The sequence below is a fragment of the Lepidochelys kempii genome, chromosome 1 (genome assembly GCF_965140285.1).
Source record: "Lepidochelys kempii isolate rLepKem1 chromosome 1, rLepKem1.hap1, whole genome shotgun sequence".
NCBI classification, from domain to species: domain Eukaryota; kingdom Metazoa; phylum Chordata; order Testudines; family Cheloniidae; genus Lepidochelys; species Lepidochelys kempii.
In genome coordinates this window covers 255499660-255513770 of record NC_136380.1, presented here as the reverse complement: position 1 = coordinate 255513770, position 14111 = coordinate 255499660, and the positions used below count along the sequence as shown (strand labels likewise).

The following is a 14111-nucleotide window of genomic DNA, read 5'->3' as shown; positions in this document are numbered from 1 at the left end:
AGAGAGACTGAAAGTGAAGAGAAGTGGAACCAGCCATGCTGAAAAAACTGGCTGTTGGGAAGGAAATCCTACGGGGTGAGCACAGGTCTCTTGCAGGGAGAGGGGTTAGTACTACAGATTTTGCTTGCAATTCAGCCGTTTTGTCTAACAATGTGCATGCTTCACTCTGCTAGCTGGCTGAAATGACCCTGTCAATCACAACTGTGGAGAGGCCAATGATTGTTCTGTTTCTTCAATACAAGCCCATTCGTCTCTTTACTTAATTGTGACCGTTCTGTTGATTCTGGCTGATTTAGTATTTGCATGTGTTCTAGTGACAGAGCTGGAGCCTGTTGCATCACAATCCTAAATCCATTGTGCCCTAAAAATCTGTTTCTCCATGACATGCTTTTGCACTATGATCTATGATATGATCTCACGGATAGGAAACTGCCACTTCCACGTACAACTCACCATGCTGGGGGCAGGCCTTTTCCTGCTGTTCAGCATCTGCTTGCTCCAAGAGGCAAGTATATTCCTGCTGTACAAGGGTTGCCAGCTCTGGGATGTGAATGCTTTAATTCCACATGTGGATGACCACCTGTCTCAAGTGGATGTTTTCCTGTCACATAGGGCCCCACCCACGCAACAAAGGGGATAGTCTACCACACAGAGGCTGTCCTCTGCAAGAGGTGTTTAGTTTCCTGTCCTATGACGATATTTTCTTGCCACACATTAGCTGCTCACTGCTAGGCAATCAGTATTTTTTGTCGCCCAGAGACTGCTCACTGCTAGGGGGTGGGTTCTTTCTGCCATTGTTCTGCAAAGGATACATGAAAGTAGTTTGAGAGAGCTAGTAGGTATATGTCGATCCAAGAGGTTCTCTAATAGGAAACTCAGTGTTCACCTCTGACATCTTCCAGAAATCTTGTTTCACAGAAGAACCCTAGTTGGTGCCTCTTCATCATTTGGCTAAATTCCACACACGTTTTAGGAAAATGTCCTGTCTTTTTTAAAGCCAAACTGGGAATCCCTGCAAAGGAAGGAAAGTTTAGGAGGATGAAGAAACTGATCTGGAGAATGTAGTCTCCCAAAAGCCAGACGGAAAAATAATATATGTAGCGTATAGTTTTTCCATGATCTACACAATGTACTGTATTATAACAGTACAATATGTGCCATATATTTAACACAAAGTGTACAGAATAAATGTATTTCAAATTAAATAAATTTGGCTGACTATTTTAAATAGATGTCATGCTGGTATATTTCAAAGAGAATGTAACTTTTTAAATATGTATTTAAAGAAAAAACAACCCGCCCTCTCTCCCCAGCAAACTGCTACCCTCACCTAAGCACTCAGCAACCCAGGGAAGTCAGTGGGTTAGAATAAGGTGTAAATCAGGGTAGAATTTAGCAGCCTGTACTTACATATTTAACAATCTAGCATGTGCAACACACTTTTTATAAACCCTAGTAACTAGTCCCACAAGAGAGGTGATTGCCTTATTCTTCCACCATCGTCCCCACCCCACCCACCCCCTTTTTTTTTAGCAGAAGCAGAATGGGGAGGTTAGGGTTTTCTTTGGTTGCATCCATTCCAGTTGCTGCTGTTAAACAGCTGCTTGGAGGGACTGTTTCTCTCATCGGGGTTTAGTTATATCCCGGATGAATAATGTCCCTCTTCACCTCTCCAGCAGCTGGCATCCAGCTGACGTGTGAGTGGGATGCTGACAGCTATTGGGAAAACATTTGGAGTGGAGGCAGCTGCCAGAAAGCAGAAGTCACTGTTACCAGACAAGGGTGGGGAACAATTTAGAGATTAAAACCCCTCCCTGGCCCTTTCACATTTACACGTATTCCTTCTGCTAAGAAATTTGAGGCCAAGGTCTGAGTTATCATTCATTAGCTAAATCGTAAACTGAATGAAAAAGCTAGTTAAAGTATTTAAGTTTGGTCACTTTTTTGCTTCTATTCATCTCTTTTCTTCATGGGTTTTTATTAAGTGATGTTTCAGAGGAAAATTGAATGTTGGAAATGATGGGGCAAAGTCTGCTTTGTTCTACAGGTATAGTTGTGGAAAGAGTAGATTTTGATCAGTAAATGTCACTAAACATTGATTTCACTGTACACACACAAAGCAAGAAAAAATATTTCCATCAATGATGACCAAAACCTACAGATAGGTAAAGTAAGAAAAATGCTGCTTAAGAACTCATTAGAGTTTGTTTAAGGATATTTACTTTGTGTATTTGGACATGTGTTGTTGACAATTTGTGCTTGTAATGGTTATAAATAGGGCCCTACCAAATTCACGATCCATTTTGGTGAATTTCATAGTCATAGGCTTTTAAAAATCATAAATTTCATGATTTCAGATATTTAAATCTGAAATGTCACAGTGTTGTAGCTCTAGGAGTTCTGACCCAAAATGGAGTTCTAGGGGAGGTTGCAAGGTTACTGTAGGGAGGTCACAGTATTGCCACCCTTACTTCAGCACTGCTGCTGGCGGAGGTGCTGCCTTCAGAGCTGGGCTCTCAGTCAGCAGCTGCCGCTCTCAAGGTAATGTTGCTGCCAGCAGCAGCACAGAAGGATGGCATGGTGTGGTATTGCCACCCTTACCTCTGAGCTGCTGCCTTCAGAGCTGGGCCCTCGGCCAGCAGCCGACACTCTCCGGCTGCCCAGGTCTGAAGGCAGCAGCACATGAGTAAGGGTGGCTTGGTATGGCATTGCCACCCTTACTTCAGCACTGCTGCTGGTGGGGTGCTGCATTCAGAGCTGGGCGTCCTGACAGCATCGACCGCTCTCTGGCCACCCAGCACAGAAGCAAGGGTGGCAATACTGTGACTCCCCTATGATAGCCTTCCATCCTCTGTGCAACTCCCTTTTGGTTCAGGTCCCCAAGTTTGAGAAATGCTGGTCTCCCCCACAAAATCCTAAAATATGTATAGAATAGGGTAAAATTACACAAAAGACCAGATTTCACGGTCTGGGACGTGTTTTTCACAGCTGTGAATTTGGTAGGGCCCTAGTTATAAAGCTTTAACATTTTGAATCTCAATGTCTGCCATTAAATAATTGTCTGACACCCTCTCATAATTTCCCACGGCTGTGAACATTTAGAAGCTTAAAACCCATAATTTTTGTGCAACTCTGAAAATTTAAATGGCTAAACGTAAAAAAATGCTTGAAAATGAACTTCGATATTATCAGTTGAAATGATAAAATAATAAAAATTTAATTGTGCCAAGCCTACACATATACAACCCCATTGGCTTCTGCCATTGTTGTAACAGGGACTGTTAAAATCTTCAATCTCTTTGTTGGTAACTTTTTGATCTCTACCACTTTTCCTAAAGTGTGGTTCTGTTCTGAAATGTGCTTGCAAAAAGGGCTATGTGAGGTTCTCTGTTTATTGTTCATCACTGAGTTTCATGACAAATTTATTCAGTTTACAAGTAAAAATATGGGGATGGATTTTGGAGACTGTTCTTGTATGGCTTGAGGAGCATGTAACCCAGCTTTACAACTTCCTGGTCCTTGGGCCAATAGATGTAAGTCCATTCTGAAGAAGCAACTTAGAGCAAACCTTGAGGCTGCTCTAAGTTGTGGTGGCTGCAGTGGCTCCCAGTGCTCTTACCATAATCCCCTTCTCTTGGCCACTGGACCCCTCCTGCCACCTGTGGATTTCTCTGTGCCAAAAGAATCCCCAACTGTCTAGTTAAAATAGCTACTCCCCTTCTTTACACTGTCAAATAATGCAAAGAAATGCATCCGATGAAGTAAGCTGTAGCTCACGAAAGCTTATACTCAAATAAATTTGTTAGTCTCTAAGGTGCCACAAGTCCTCCTTTTCTTTTTGCGAATTCAGACTAACACAACTGCTACTCTGAAACCTGTCAAATAATGCTTTCCAAAGATCAAGTCCCAGTCACATTACTCACATGAGTAGTCCCATTGAGTTCAGTGGGATTCTTTGCATGAGTAAGGGAAGAAGGATTTCTCCTTTCTGTAGAAAATTAAGACGTGAGGGTTTTGTTGAAATGGAAGATCTCCTATTTTACGATGCTATTTAAATTAATATAATGAGAAATGTGGGAACATACAGTAATTCTAACATTGTGAAATATATAATAATGGATGTAAAACCAAAAATAGCCAAGCTTTGTAATTGGTTGTCAGTGATGTCATAACTATATCACTAACACCCAGGTAATGCACAGACAGGATTTGATCATATTTCATAAATGCCATTTTATATTATCTCAGGCACACCTGAGGTAGTGCATACTTTGGGGGATTATTGCACCGTTAGGTAGCTGAAGTCACTCCAGTTTTGGCCTTGTGCCTCAGAACTTTGCCTGAAGACTCCATTAATCCCCTGACAACACATAGCCTTTTGTACGTTATTGCTTAATTATACACTTTCCTTCCCTTTCTTTGAGTACTGAAAAGATAAGAGAGGCTTTGTAAGAGAATTTAGGTAAAACAGGTTGGCCACTCAGAAAACTTAAGATACTTTAATTCAGTCTTTGGTATCCAAGATGCCTTCTTGTGTGAACATGGGAAACAGAGTGCCCTGTAAGACTGAAAGAGAGACAGCCCTCCTCCTATAGAATGGTCAAAGAACTCCGTAAGCTCATCATCATGCAAAGGAAAAAACATGTCACCGTAATGCAACCTTCTGTTCTTTGTGTGATTAGATGGTGAGTGCTGAAATGAATAGAAGAGATGGCCAGCTGCCCTCCTGTGTGATTCCCTCACAGTCACAAAAGAAATCTAATGATGCAGAAGTAAAGTGCTAGGTCAAACAGACCTTATTTGTGGAAGTAGATGTAATTTTTCACTGTCTGTGGGTGACTTTTTGAAGGGAGGGGGAAGGGATTTTAAATGGTGTTTTGGCAGCATAACATACTCCTGAATTTTATTTTTCTAATGCTCACAAAGCTCTTTGGAGTTCTCCATGAACAACTGAAGGACCAGGAAACAAGCTAGAGTCAAGTCTATAATCAGAACTAGGAAATAGGAAATTACACCTTCCAGCAGGATTTGCTAGTGTCATTTGCTGTGTTCCAGTCCACAATGGCTGGAGAACCTAACCACTACAGTGAAATGTTACTGATCTTTTCAGTTCTGATTCTCTGCTGCTTCTTAGAGTGTTCTCCACTGTCAGAGCCATTGTTGCTGCTCCTGGAGTGTTTAACTGTGAGAACAGCAGCAAAAAAATTCCCTTGATTTGTCCTTCAAATGCTTATTTATTACTTTCTCTCACACCTGTTGCCAAGACAGCTAAGTTGTGCAATTGTAAATATTGAAACATAAATTTAGGTATAGTTAAGCATGAGCCAAGAAGTTAGGATCTGGATTCAGATCTTAATTTTCCCAAAAGCCGTGGGTGTTTGGATCCATGTCTCTGAGTTGGGTCCATTGCTAAAATTAGTTTTACCATTTAGAAAAAAGAACTGAAACACATTGGCGCAAAACAAAAAGCAGTCACTCAAATATGAACCAAAATAAATGTCTTGCATGGTGGCCTCATAGTTGAGACGCTTCCAGCTTCCAAAGGTAGGAGACTTTCAACTGTGAGCCACTGCTTCCACTTTTGGGGTGCTCAGCTATTGAAACCGACAGCAAGAGCCTTCCAGCCAGTCTGAACGGCCATGATGAGCCCTAGGGTGAGAGGCAGCCACTCACTTTGAATAGCATCTGGCACAAGTGGGAAGTTACATCAGACTAGGAGAGAGCTGCAATGTGCTTGTGGTGAATTGTGCCTCTCAGGAGGTGGCCAGCTATACGCTGCACTGTTTGGAGCTTCTGGAGGTTCGAGATAACCCTAAGTAGAGAATATTACCACAGTCCAAGCCTAGAGATGACAAAGCCATGCATGCCCATTCCAGGGTCAGCATTAGAGAAGAATAAACCAAAAATATGTTTTAAAATATAATATTGCAAATCAGTTCAACCTGAACATGAAATTTTTGTGGGAGTGTTTAAATGGCAAAAGGTCTGATTCTCATTTACACTATGGTCCTGCATTCCATTCTAGTTTACAGCTACCCCCATTTGAAAGCTCTTTTACACTGGCAAAGAGGTATATAGTGTAAATGAGAATTGGACTTGCATCTTTAGATTCTGCTGAGTATGGGAAAGGGCTTTTGGGGAAGCTGGGATGAGGAAGGGCTCTCTCTTCTGCCAAAAGCTGCAGCCATCTGGCCACAGTAGGGAGGAGGGTGTGTGCATTCAGGAACCCTACTTCTGCCTAGGAAAGCTAGGGCACCTGCGCGAAGCGTACAAGGCACAGCTACAAGTTATTGCTGGTATATTCTGAGCTGCTGTTCTGGATTTTCACATTCAGCTTTATCCGTAGCATTTTACTTTCCACTATATTTCCAAGACAGCTTCTTCCTCTGCCTATCTGCTTTCGGGCAACCTTTGTTTTGGCCAAGGAGGCCTAGATGTGGTTCTACGCAAACAAGGCCCATCAGTGCTATTCCGAAACCTGGGTTGAGGGGGTTGGTCAAGAACTGAGTACGCATACCATCTCCACACTTCTAGCCCCATCAGACGAGGGTACTTGGGACTTCAATGCATAGATGCTACAGAACCTTCCTGGCCCAATTATTTTTAATGTCATTTGAAAAGGGAGTCTACTCTCAACCATTTCTCTTTTAGATGTCGTGTCAACTTTCTGTTTAGGTTGTCATTCTTGTTGCTTGTTGTGTGGATGAGTGGAGCTGGGAAAGGAAACTATAATACTGTTAGCCATTTAAAAATTCAAGGGCTCATTGTATTAGAACATGGTTTATCCCTCTGAATGAATAATTGTTTCAAAAGTAATCTACTCTCCTAAGAACACTAAATGGACATCATTGAGAGTAATCCTCTTCTGTATGGGAACCAAGCCTCTTACTTCCCAGGTACACAGCTGCTTGCTATTCATATCATCGCCCTTATAAGTTGCTGGCTTACCAGCTTCCCGAAGGATGATGCCCTTTGTTTTCCTTTTGATCTCTCTTCTTGCAGTTTCTACCCTTCGGCCCCCCATTTTCCCACTAGGCTCAGTTTCTCCTTTATAGATGCCTGGAAGACTTCTCTTGATCACACTTGCTTCTTTATTCCTTAGTGGTTGCAGAACCTGCACTCATTCCTCTTGTTTCTTATTGTTCAAGATACTTTGGGACCTGGCTATTGCCCCACATCTCCAAAGAGAGATCCACTTCTCAGCTGAGGCTTGTGAGAGATCCATAGCCCGGGGCAGTGGTAGGGCAGAATCATACTATTGTCTATGGTTATTGGCACCCTATTCCCTCTCCCAGTGTTTTTTCAGTGGAGGGGTTCTGACCAATGAAACCAATCCTCTTCTCATACAACATATATAGTTTAGATAGCAGGTCTCCATCATTTACTCTGCATTATCATAGAATCATAGAATATTCGGGTTGGAAGCGACCTCAGGAGGTCATCTAGTCCAATCCCCTGCTCAAAGCAGGACCAACACCAACTAAATCATCCCAGCCAGGACTTTGTCAAGCCAGGCTCTAATGATGGAGATTCTGCCACCTCCCTAGGTAACCCATTCCAGTGGTTCACCACCCTCCTAGTGAAATAGTGTTTTTTAATATCCAACCTAGATCTCCCCCACTGCAACTTAAGACCATTGCTCCTTGTTCTGTCATCTGCCACCCCTGAGAACAGCTGAGCTCCATCCTCTTTGGAATGCCCCCCCTTCAGGTAGTTGAAGGCTGCTATCAAATATCCCCCTCACTCTTTTCTTCTGCAGACTAAATAACCCCAATTTCCTCAGTCTCTCCTCATAAGTCATGTGCCCCAGCCCCCTAATCATTTTCGTTGCCCTCCACTGGACACTCTCCAATTTGTCCACATCCTTTCTGTAGTGGGGGGCCCAAAACTGTACACAATACTCCAGATTTGGCCTCACCAGTGCCAAATAGAAGGGAATAATCACTTCCCTTGATCTGCTGGCAACTCCTACTCCTACTAATGCAGCCCAATGTGCCATTAGCCTTCTTGGCAACAAGGGCACACTGTTGACTCATATCCAGCTTCTCGTCCACTGTGTAATTCCCAGGTACGTTTCTGCAGAACTGCTGCTTAGCCAGTCGGTCCCCAGCCTGTAGCAGTGCATGGGATTCTTCCATCCTAAATGCAGGACTCTGCACTTGTCCTTGTTGAACCTCATCATATTTCTTTTGGCCCAATCCTCCAATTTGTCTAGGTCACTCTGGACTCTATCCCTACCCTCCAGTGTATCACTGCCATCTATTATACTGGGATCTCCTGCTTCCTTGGTATCTAAAAGTCCATAGTTTTCTCTAAACTTCAAGCAGGCTGAAGTCTTTCAACCCAGAGTTTCAGCTGGTAACAGTTTTTTTTAGTGTGTTATTCTCTATCTTATCCTTGAGTGTTTGCCATTGGGTGGGGGGGGGGGAAAGGTGTGTATGTCAATATAGCAGGTTCATATGTGGGCACAAAAGCTACTTCCAGGACAGTGTGCATAAAATACATTCCAGCTCAGTAAGGACCAGTTCCCAAACTGGTTGCAAGGAAGAATTTGGGTGGTGGGTCATTTTAAATTCTTTTGTGCTATTGTGCCAACCTATCTTCTTGAACCTGAGGGAAGTTAAGATGCACCTAGAGCATCTGGTTGCTTAGACCCTAGAATGTTTAACAGCCCACTGGGGGGTGGGGTCACTGAATCCTGAATGTTTGGCATCCAGAAAGTTAATTTCTTTTCTGGGGATGTTTGGCTGCCCAGTGGGTGCTTTCTACATGGAATGTTAGCAGAAGTCAAGCAGTTAAACTGCCAAGGTTTGTATTCTCTCACTGTTTCTCAGCATGGGGTTGCCACTTGCCTCACTTTGTTGACCTTAGGAAGATCCATACATCAGCTGCACATTCAATAGTACAGCCCTCCTGATGTTTATTGCACATTTCACTGATTGAGAAACATGCCACCTTTGGTGCCCACTGCATTAAAGAGTCTGTGTGGGTTAGAAATACTACAGGGGACGGTGTCTGATGTTTCAAAACCTCTGCCTCTTGCCTCATAACAAGGGCAGAGCATGCTTCTTGCCATGTCTAGATTAATAACAAAAGCCCAAGGTCAACAAATAAAACAAAGTTTAAAACCATAAGCGGTTCTGGGTTTTATTCTCAATACTCTTTGCCACAATCTGACCCAGAGTCGCCATTATTTAAGCTCAGTACCAATGTGGACACAAGAACAAATGGATATAAACTGGCCACCAGGAAGTTTAGACTTGAAATTAGACAAAGGTCTCTGACCATCAGAGGAGTGAAGTTTTGGAATAGCCTTCCAAGGGAAGCAGTGGGGGCAAAAGATCTATCTGGCTTTAAGATTAAACTTGATAAGTTTATGGAGGAGATGGTATGACGGGATAACATGGTTTTGGTAATTAAATATTCATGGTAAATAGGCCTAATGGCCTGTGATGGGATGTTAGATGGGGTGGGATCTGAGTTACCCAGGAATGAATTTTCTGTAGTATCTGGCTGGTGAATCTTGCCCATATGCTCAGGGTTTAGCTGATCGCTGTATTTGGGGTCGGGAAGGAATTTTCCTCCAGGGCAGATTGGAAGAGGCCCTGGAGGTTTTTCGCCTTCCTCTGTAGCATGGGGCACGGGTCACTTGCTGGAGGATTCTCTTCTAATAGGTAAGAGGTTTTTCACAGGAGTGGATGGGTGAAATTCTGTGGCCTGCGGTGTGCAGGAGGTCAGACTAGATGATCATAATGGTCCCTTCTGACCTTAGTATCTATGAATTCAGATTTCCCAGCCAGAGCGATGGAAATATAAGTTGGGACTATAAAACCAAAAGAGTTCCAGTTCAATACATCCTAAGGATTGAAATTATAGTCTCATAGCAAGGAAAATGTTCAAAGTCAATGAGGTAATGGGTCCTGGGGACAGAACTAATTTCTCTTAAGAACTTTAATGCAATCTGGAAGTTTTTCCAATGCCCTTGATGCAAACTTTGTTTAAATGTAAAATAGACCCCGAAGTCAATGGAAAAGTCTCTCCAGTGCATTCAAGTACAACTGCTGAACTCTGTTTCGGGCAGCCTTTCCAACTGCTGTTTCCAAATGCTTTGAATTGGCCCTAAGATACAGTATGCAAAGGAATTATTTCCATCTGGTTGATGCCTAAGCTATCTCCTACTGCCTCACCGTGGAGGGCCTCCAGTTTGGTTAGAGAGTTGCTACATTTGGAATCATAAAGATCCCATGGCGAGTCTTGGCTAGGATAATGAGCTGATTGCTCATGCAGTGAGCCCCATCACTGGATGGGCACTCTGAAAATTTGTTAATTATGTTGCAGTGTATGATCCCCGGGTATTGATGTTCTAGCGATCTGTGTCCAATATGCGTTGCGGTCTGTGAGTGAAAGGAAATGTGTGGGGATGCCTGGATGTGTGAGATATCTTTGGAAATATGTGCATGATCTTCCCATCCAGTGGGCTTCATTTCCATACCCAGTCCCATTGTTAGAAAACAATCTTTTCCCTCCTTCATCTGTGCAGCACATTGCAACAAGGGTCACCAAATATGGCCAAGATTTTCAAAAGAGAATTATTGGAATTACTGGGGAGAATTTCCCCACCCCACCAGAGAATTTATGATCTTTGGCTTCTGTTATAGATTGTTCCTGTGTGAGCCTGTCTGAAATGGAAACTGGCAAATCTGTCTGGAGAGTTTCTAAGCCCTTGTGCTCGTGGTTATGTAGGATTTTAATTTTTTTTTTTATCACTAGGTTTTTCTTTGTAGTGTAATTGATACAATGCTGTGGCCTGAGAAGATTCCACCTATTTGAAGGAGAGCAAAAATGGGGGAGGATGGAAGCAAAAGAGGGAAAGAAAAGGAGCCTTGCTGATTATTTTTTTAAAAAATCACTCTAATTGTGTCTTCTAGGTCCTTTAAGCCTGACTTTGTTCTGATTCGACAACATGCATACAGTATGGCACTAGGAGAGGACTTCCGCAGCCTCATCATCGGCCTGCAGTATGGTGGAGTCCATAGTGTCAACTCCCTTTACTCCATCTACAACTTTTGCAGCAAGCCCTGGGTGGTAGGTGATAACCCAGGTTTATTACGTTAGCACTGGGTCAGAAAAATGATGGAGCTCCAAAGTCAGACTCCAGTTTTTCTAATGGGAGCCCTTCCCTTCCCATTGCAGCCACCACTCGGCTAGCCTGAGAGAGTTGTTTTGGGACTCCTTTGGGAGCCTGCCAACATTGCTCCTTTATCAACCTGTCCAACTTACTTCTGAGTAACAACCTTGCCCTAACTACAAGGCGTCTTCAGCAGTCCCAGATTCTGCATGGGAGACAACAGCAGCAGTTAAATCTAGATCTCTTTTGTAGCAGTACAAACCAATACTGCTAGGTCACTGGGCTGGCCCAGGCATGATCTTAACTTGTATGAACCATCAGCATACCCTGTTCTAGCGGATATATAGACAGTGATTCATAAAAGGGATTACATGATTTTATAACTATTATTTGTATTATGGTAACGCCTAGAGACCCCAGCTAAAATCAATGCCCCATTGTGCCAGGCACTGTACAAACATAGAACAAGGCACCAAAAAGACTACAATCTAAATAGACAAGACAAAGTATTGTGGGGAAGGGATATTACATATGAGCAGCGTGAACAATGCAGTGATTTGCAAATGTCATGTTGGTGCCAGGGGGTATTATTTTTGTTTTTGTTTTTTGTTTCTAATTTGGGGGGTGGGGTTTGTTGGAAGGGGATTAATTGAGAAAAGAGAGAGGAAAGGTAGCGGGCCCATGAAAGGGAGGAGGTTAGAGTAATGGGAAGAAGGGGAGTATGGAAGACAGGTGGAGTGAGGCTGAGGTAAATAGGTGAGATAACAAACAGTCAGTCAGCAGAGGGGAAAGACTATCCTGAGTAAAAGTTGTAAAAAGTCAGATGATGGTCTCTCTGAGTCCGTAGGTTCCTGCTGCAGCTGCTTGTCTCTGCTCCTCTATGTTGGCTTCTCTTCCCCAAGCTTATATAGCTGGGGGGAAGAGGTTGGGCCTCATGGATGGGATTCTCCCCTGCACAGTTCTGGATCTGAGGGGCATAGAGACTATGGACTTCAATTTCCACTGTTTGTGTATGGGGTTGTGGGGAGAGGGACTTCCCAATGTCCACTCTAGAGCAATGGCTCTCAAACTTTCCAGACGACTGTACCCCTTTCAGGAGGCTGATTTGTCTTGTGTACCCCCAAGTTTCACCACATTTAAAAACTGCTTGTTTACAAAATCAGACCTAAAAATACAAAAGTGTCACAGCACGCTAGTATTGAAAAATGGCTCACTTTCTCATTGTTTCCATAGAATTATAAAATAAATCAGTTGGAATATAAATATTGTACTTACATTTCAGTGTGTAGTACACAGAGCAGTCTACAACAAGTCATTGTCTGTATGAAATTTTAGTTTGTACTGACTTTGCTAGTGATTTTTATGTAGCCTGTTGTAAAACTAGGCAAATAGCTAGATGAGTGGATGTACCCCCTGGAAGATCTCTGTGTACCCCCAGGGGTATGTGCGGGGCGGGGGTGTGGATAGGAGTTGGGGCAGTCAGGGGACAGGGAGTGGGGGGGGATGGATAAGGGGTAGTGTTCCAGGGGTGTGGTTAGGGGCGGGGGATCCCGGGAGGGGGTGGTCTGGGGAAAAGGAACAGGGGGGGTTGGATGGGTCGGGAGTTCTGAGGGTGGCAGTCAGGGGGCAGGAAGTGGGAGGGGGTGGATGGGGGTGGGGGCCAGTCTGTTTGGGGAGGCACAGCCTTCCCTACCCAGCCCTCCATACAGTTTCGGAACCCCAATGTGACCCTCAGTCCAAAAAGTTTACCCACCCATGATTTAGAGGCATCTCTGGATCCTAGGCTATTCCAGATGGTATCAGAGACCATGTGTGTCTTTCATCTGCACGTACTACTCACTGTTATTGCTGCCTGTGTGACTTCCTGTCTTGATGATTATAGTGTGCTGTAAATGAGGGGACACTTAAAGCCCGCTTAGGCTGGGTCTACACTGCAAAGTTAGGCCGACCTGAGTCGACTTGTTTCAACTTTTTTTTGCATGCATCTACACCTAAGCTTGTCTGCTGTCAATGCAGGCACCCCATTACATCAACACAATAACCCTGCCCCCCAATGATGCAGAGCCAAAATCAACCCCTACTTCCATCAGCGTAGTGCTAGTGTAGACACTGAATTACTTGCTCAACCCTAATAGTCCTCCAGCAGCTGTACCATCATGTCCCTTTCCCCTGCAATAACGACCACTCTGATCACAACTTTGAACTCCACTGGCAGGGATCCCAGAGACTGGAAGTCTACTCCCTCTTTAAAAACCTTTGTGTGTCTTTGAAATGCCTTTTCCTGGTTGCCCACCTTGGCGCTCACACCTACTAGCTGGCCATAGTGAGTGTCTGGCCATACTGGCTCAGCACAGACAGAGAGAGCTACACCTAGATGTGCTCCTGCCTGGAGCAGAGCAGACGTCCTGGGTTTCCCCAGACTATGGGGAGAAGAGGCTGTGCAAGTCCAGTTAAGGACCAATCAAAGCAATGTAGACGTCTACGTGCTGATCACACAGAGCATCAGAAACCTGAGGCATGAAAAGGATGAGCATCAATGTTGGGTGAAAGCCAAGGAACTTCAGCAGGCATATCAGAAGGTGAGAGAGAGCGACAGCACTGGGGCCATCCCGCAAACCTGCCATTTCTACAACAAACTGCTTGACAAACTTGGTGAGAACCCCACCGGCACCCTGAATGTGGCTGTGGACACTTCATGAGAGCTGGGAGTGGAAACCCCTGAAGAAGAGGAAGTGGGGGACACACACCATGTGGTGAGCCAGGAGCTCTTCAAAACTCTAGTGGAATCAAGCCAATCCTGCCAGGCGAGCACCGATGAGCCCAGTGATGAAGGGGAAAGGAGCTCAGGTTAGTCTATAGATGCATTATTCCATATAAGCATGTTTGTTTCTCTTTTCAGTGACCAAAGCCTCCCCTACCTCTTCCTTTCTGCCTTGCTTACAAATGGCATTCATCCCACCTGCACATTTAGAGAACAAAGGCA

General features: G+C 44.0%; 1 protein-coding gene across 3 annotated transcripts in view; it reads left to right on the top strand.

Moving 5' to 3' along the window:
* Nucleotides 1-14111, top strand: part of SYN3 (synapsin III) — a 279590-nt gene that overhangs the window by 73195 nt on the left and 192284 nt on the right. For 2 of the 3 annotated variants that reach the window (XM_073324725.2, XM_073324735.2), the window contains exon 5: nucleotides 10929-11085. The exons of the other annotated variant lie outside the window; for it this stretch is intronic. In XM_073324725.2, the coding sequence (XP_073180826.1) occupies nucleotides 10929-11085 (157 nt within the window). The remainder of the gene's footprint in view (nucleotides 1-10928; nucleotides 11086-14111) is intronic. 3 annotated transcript variants of the gene reach the window in all.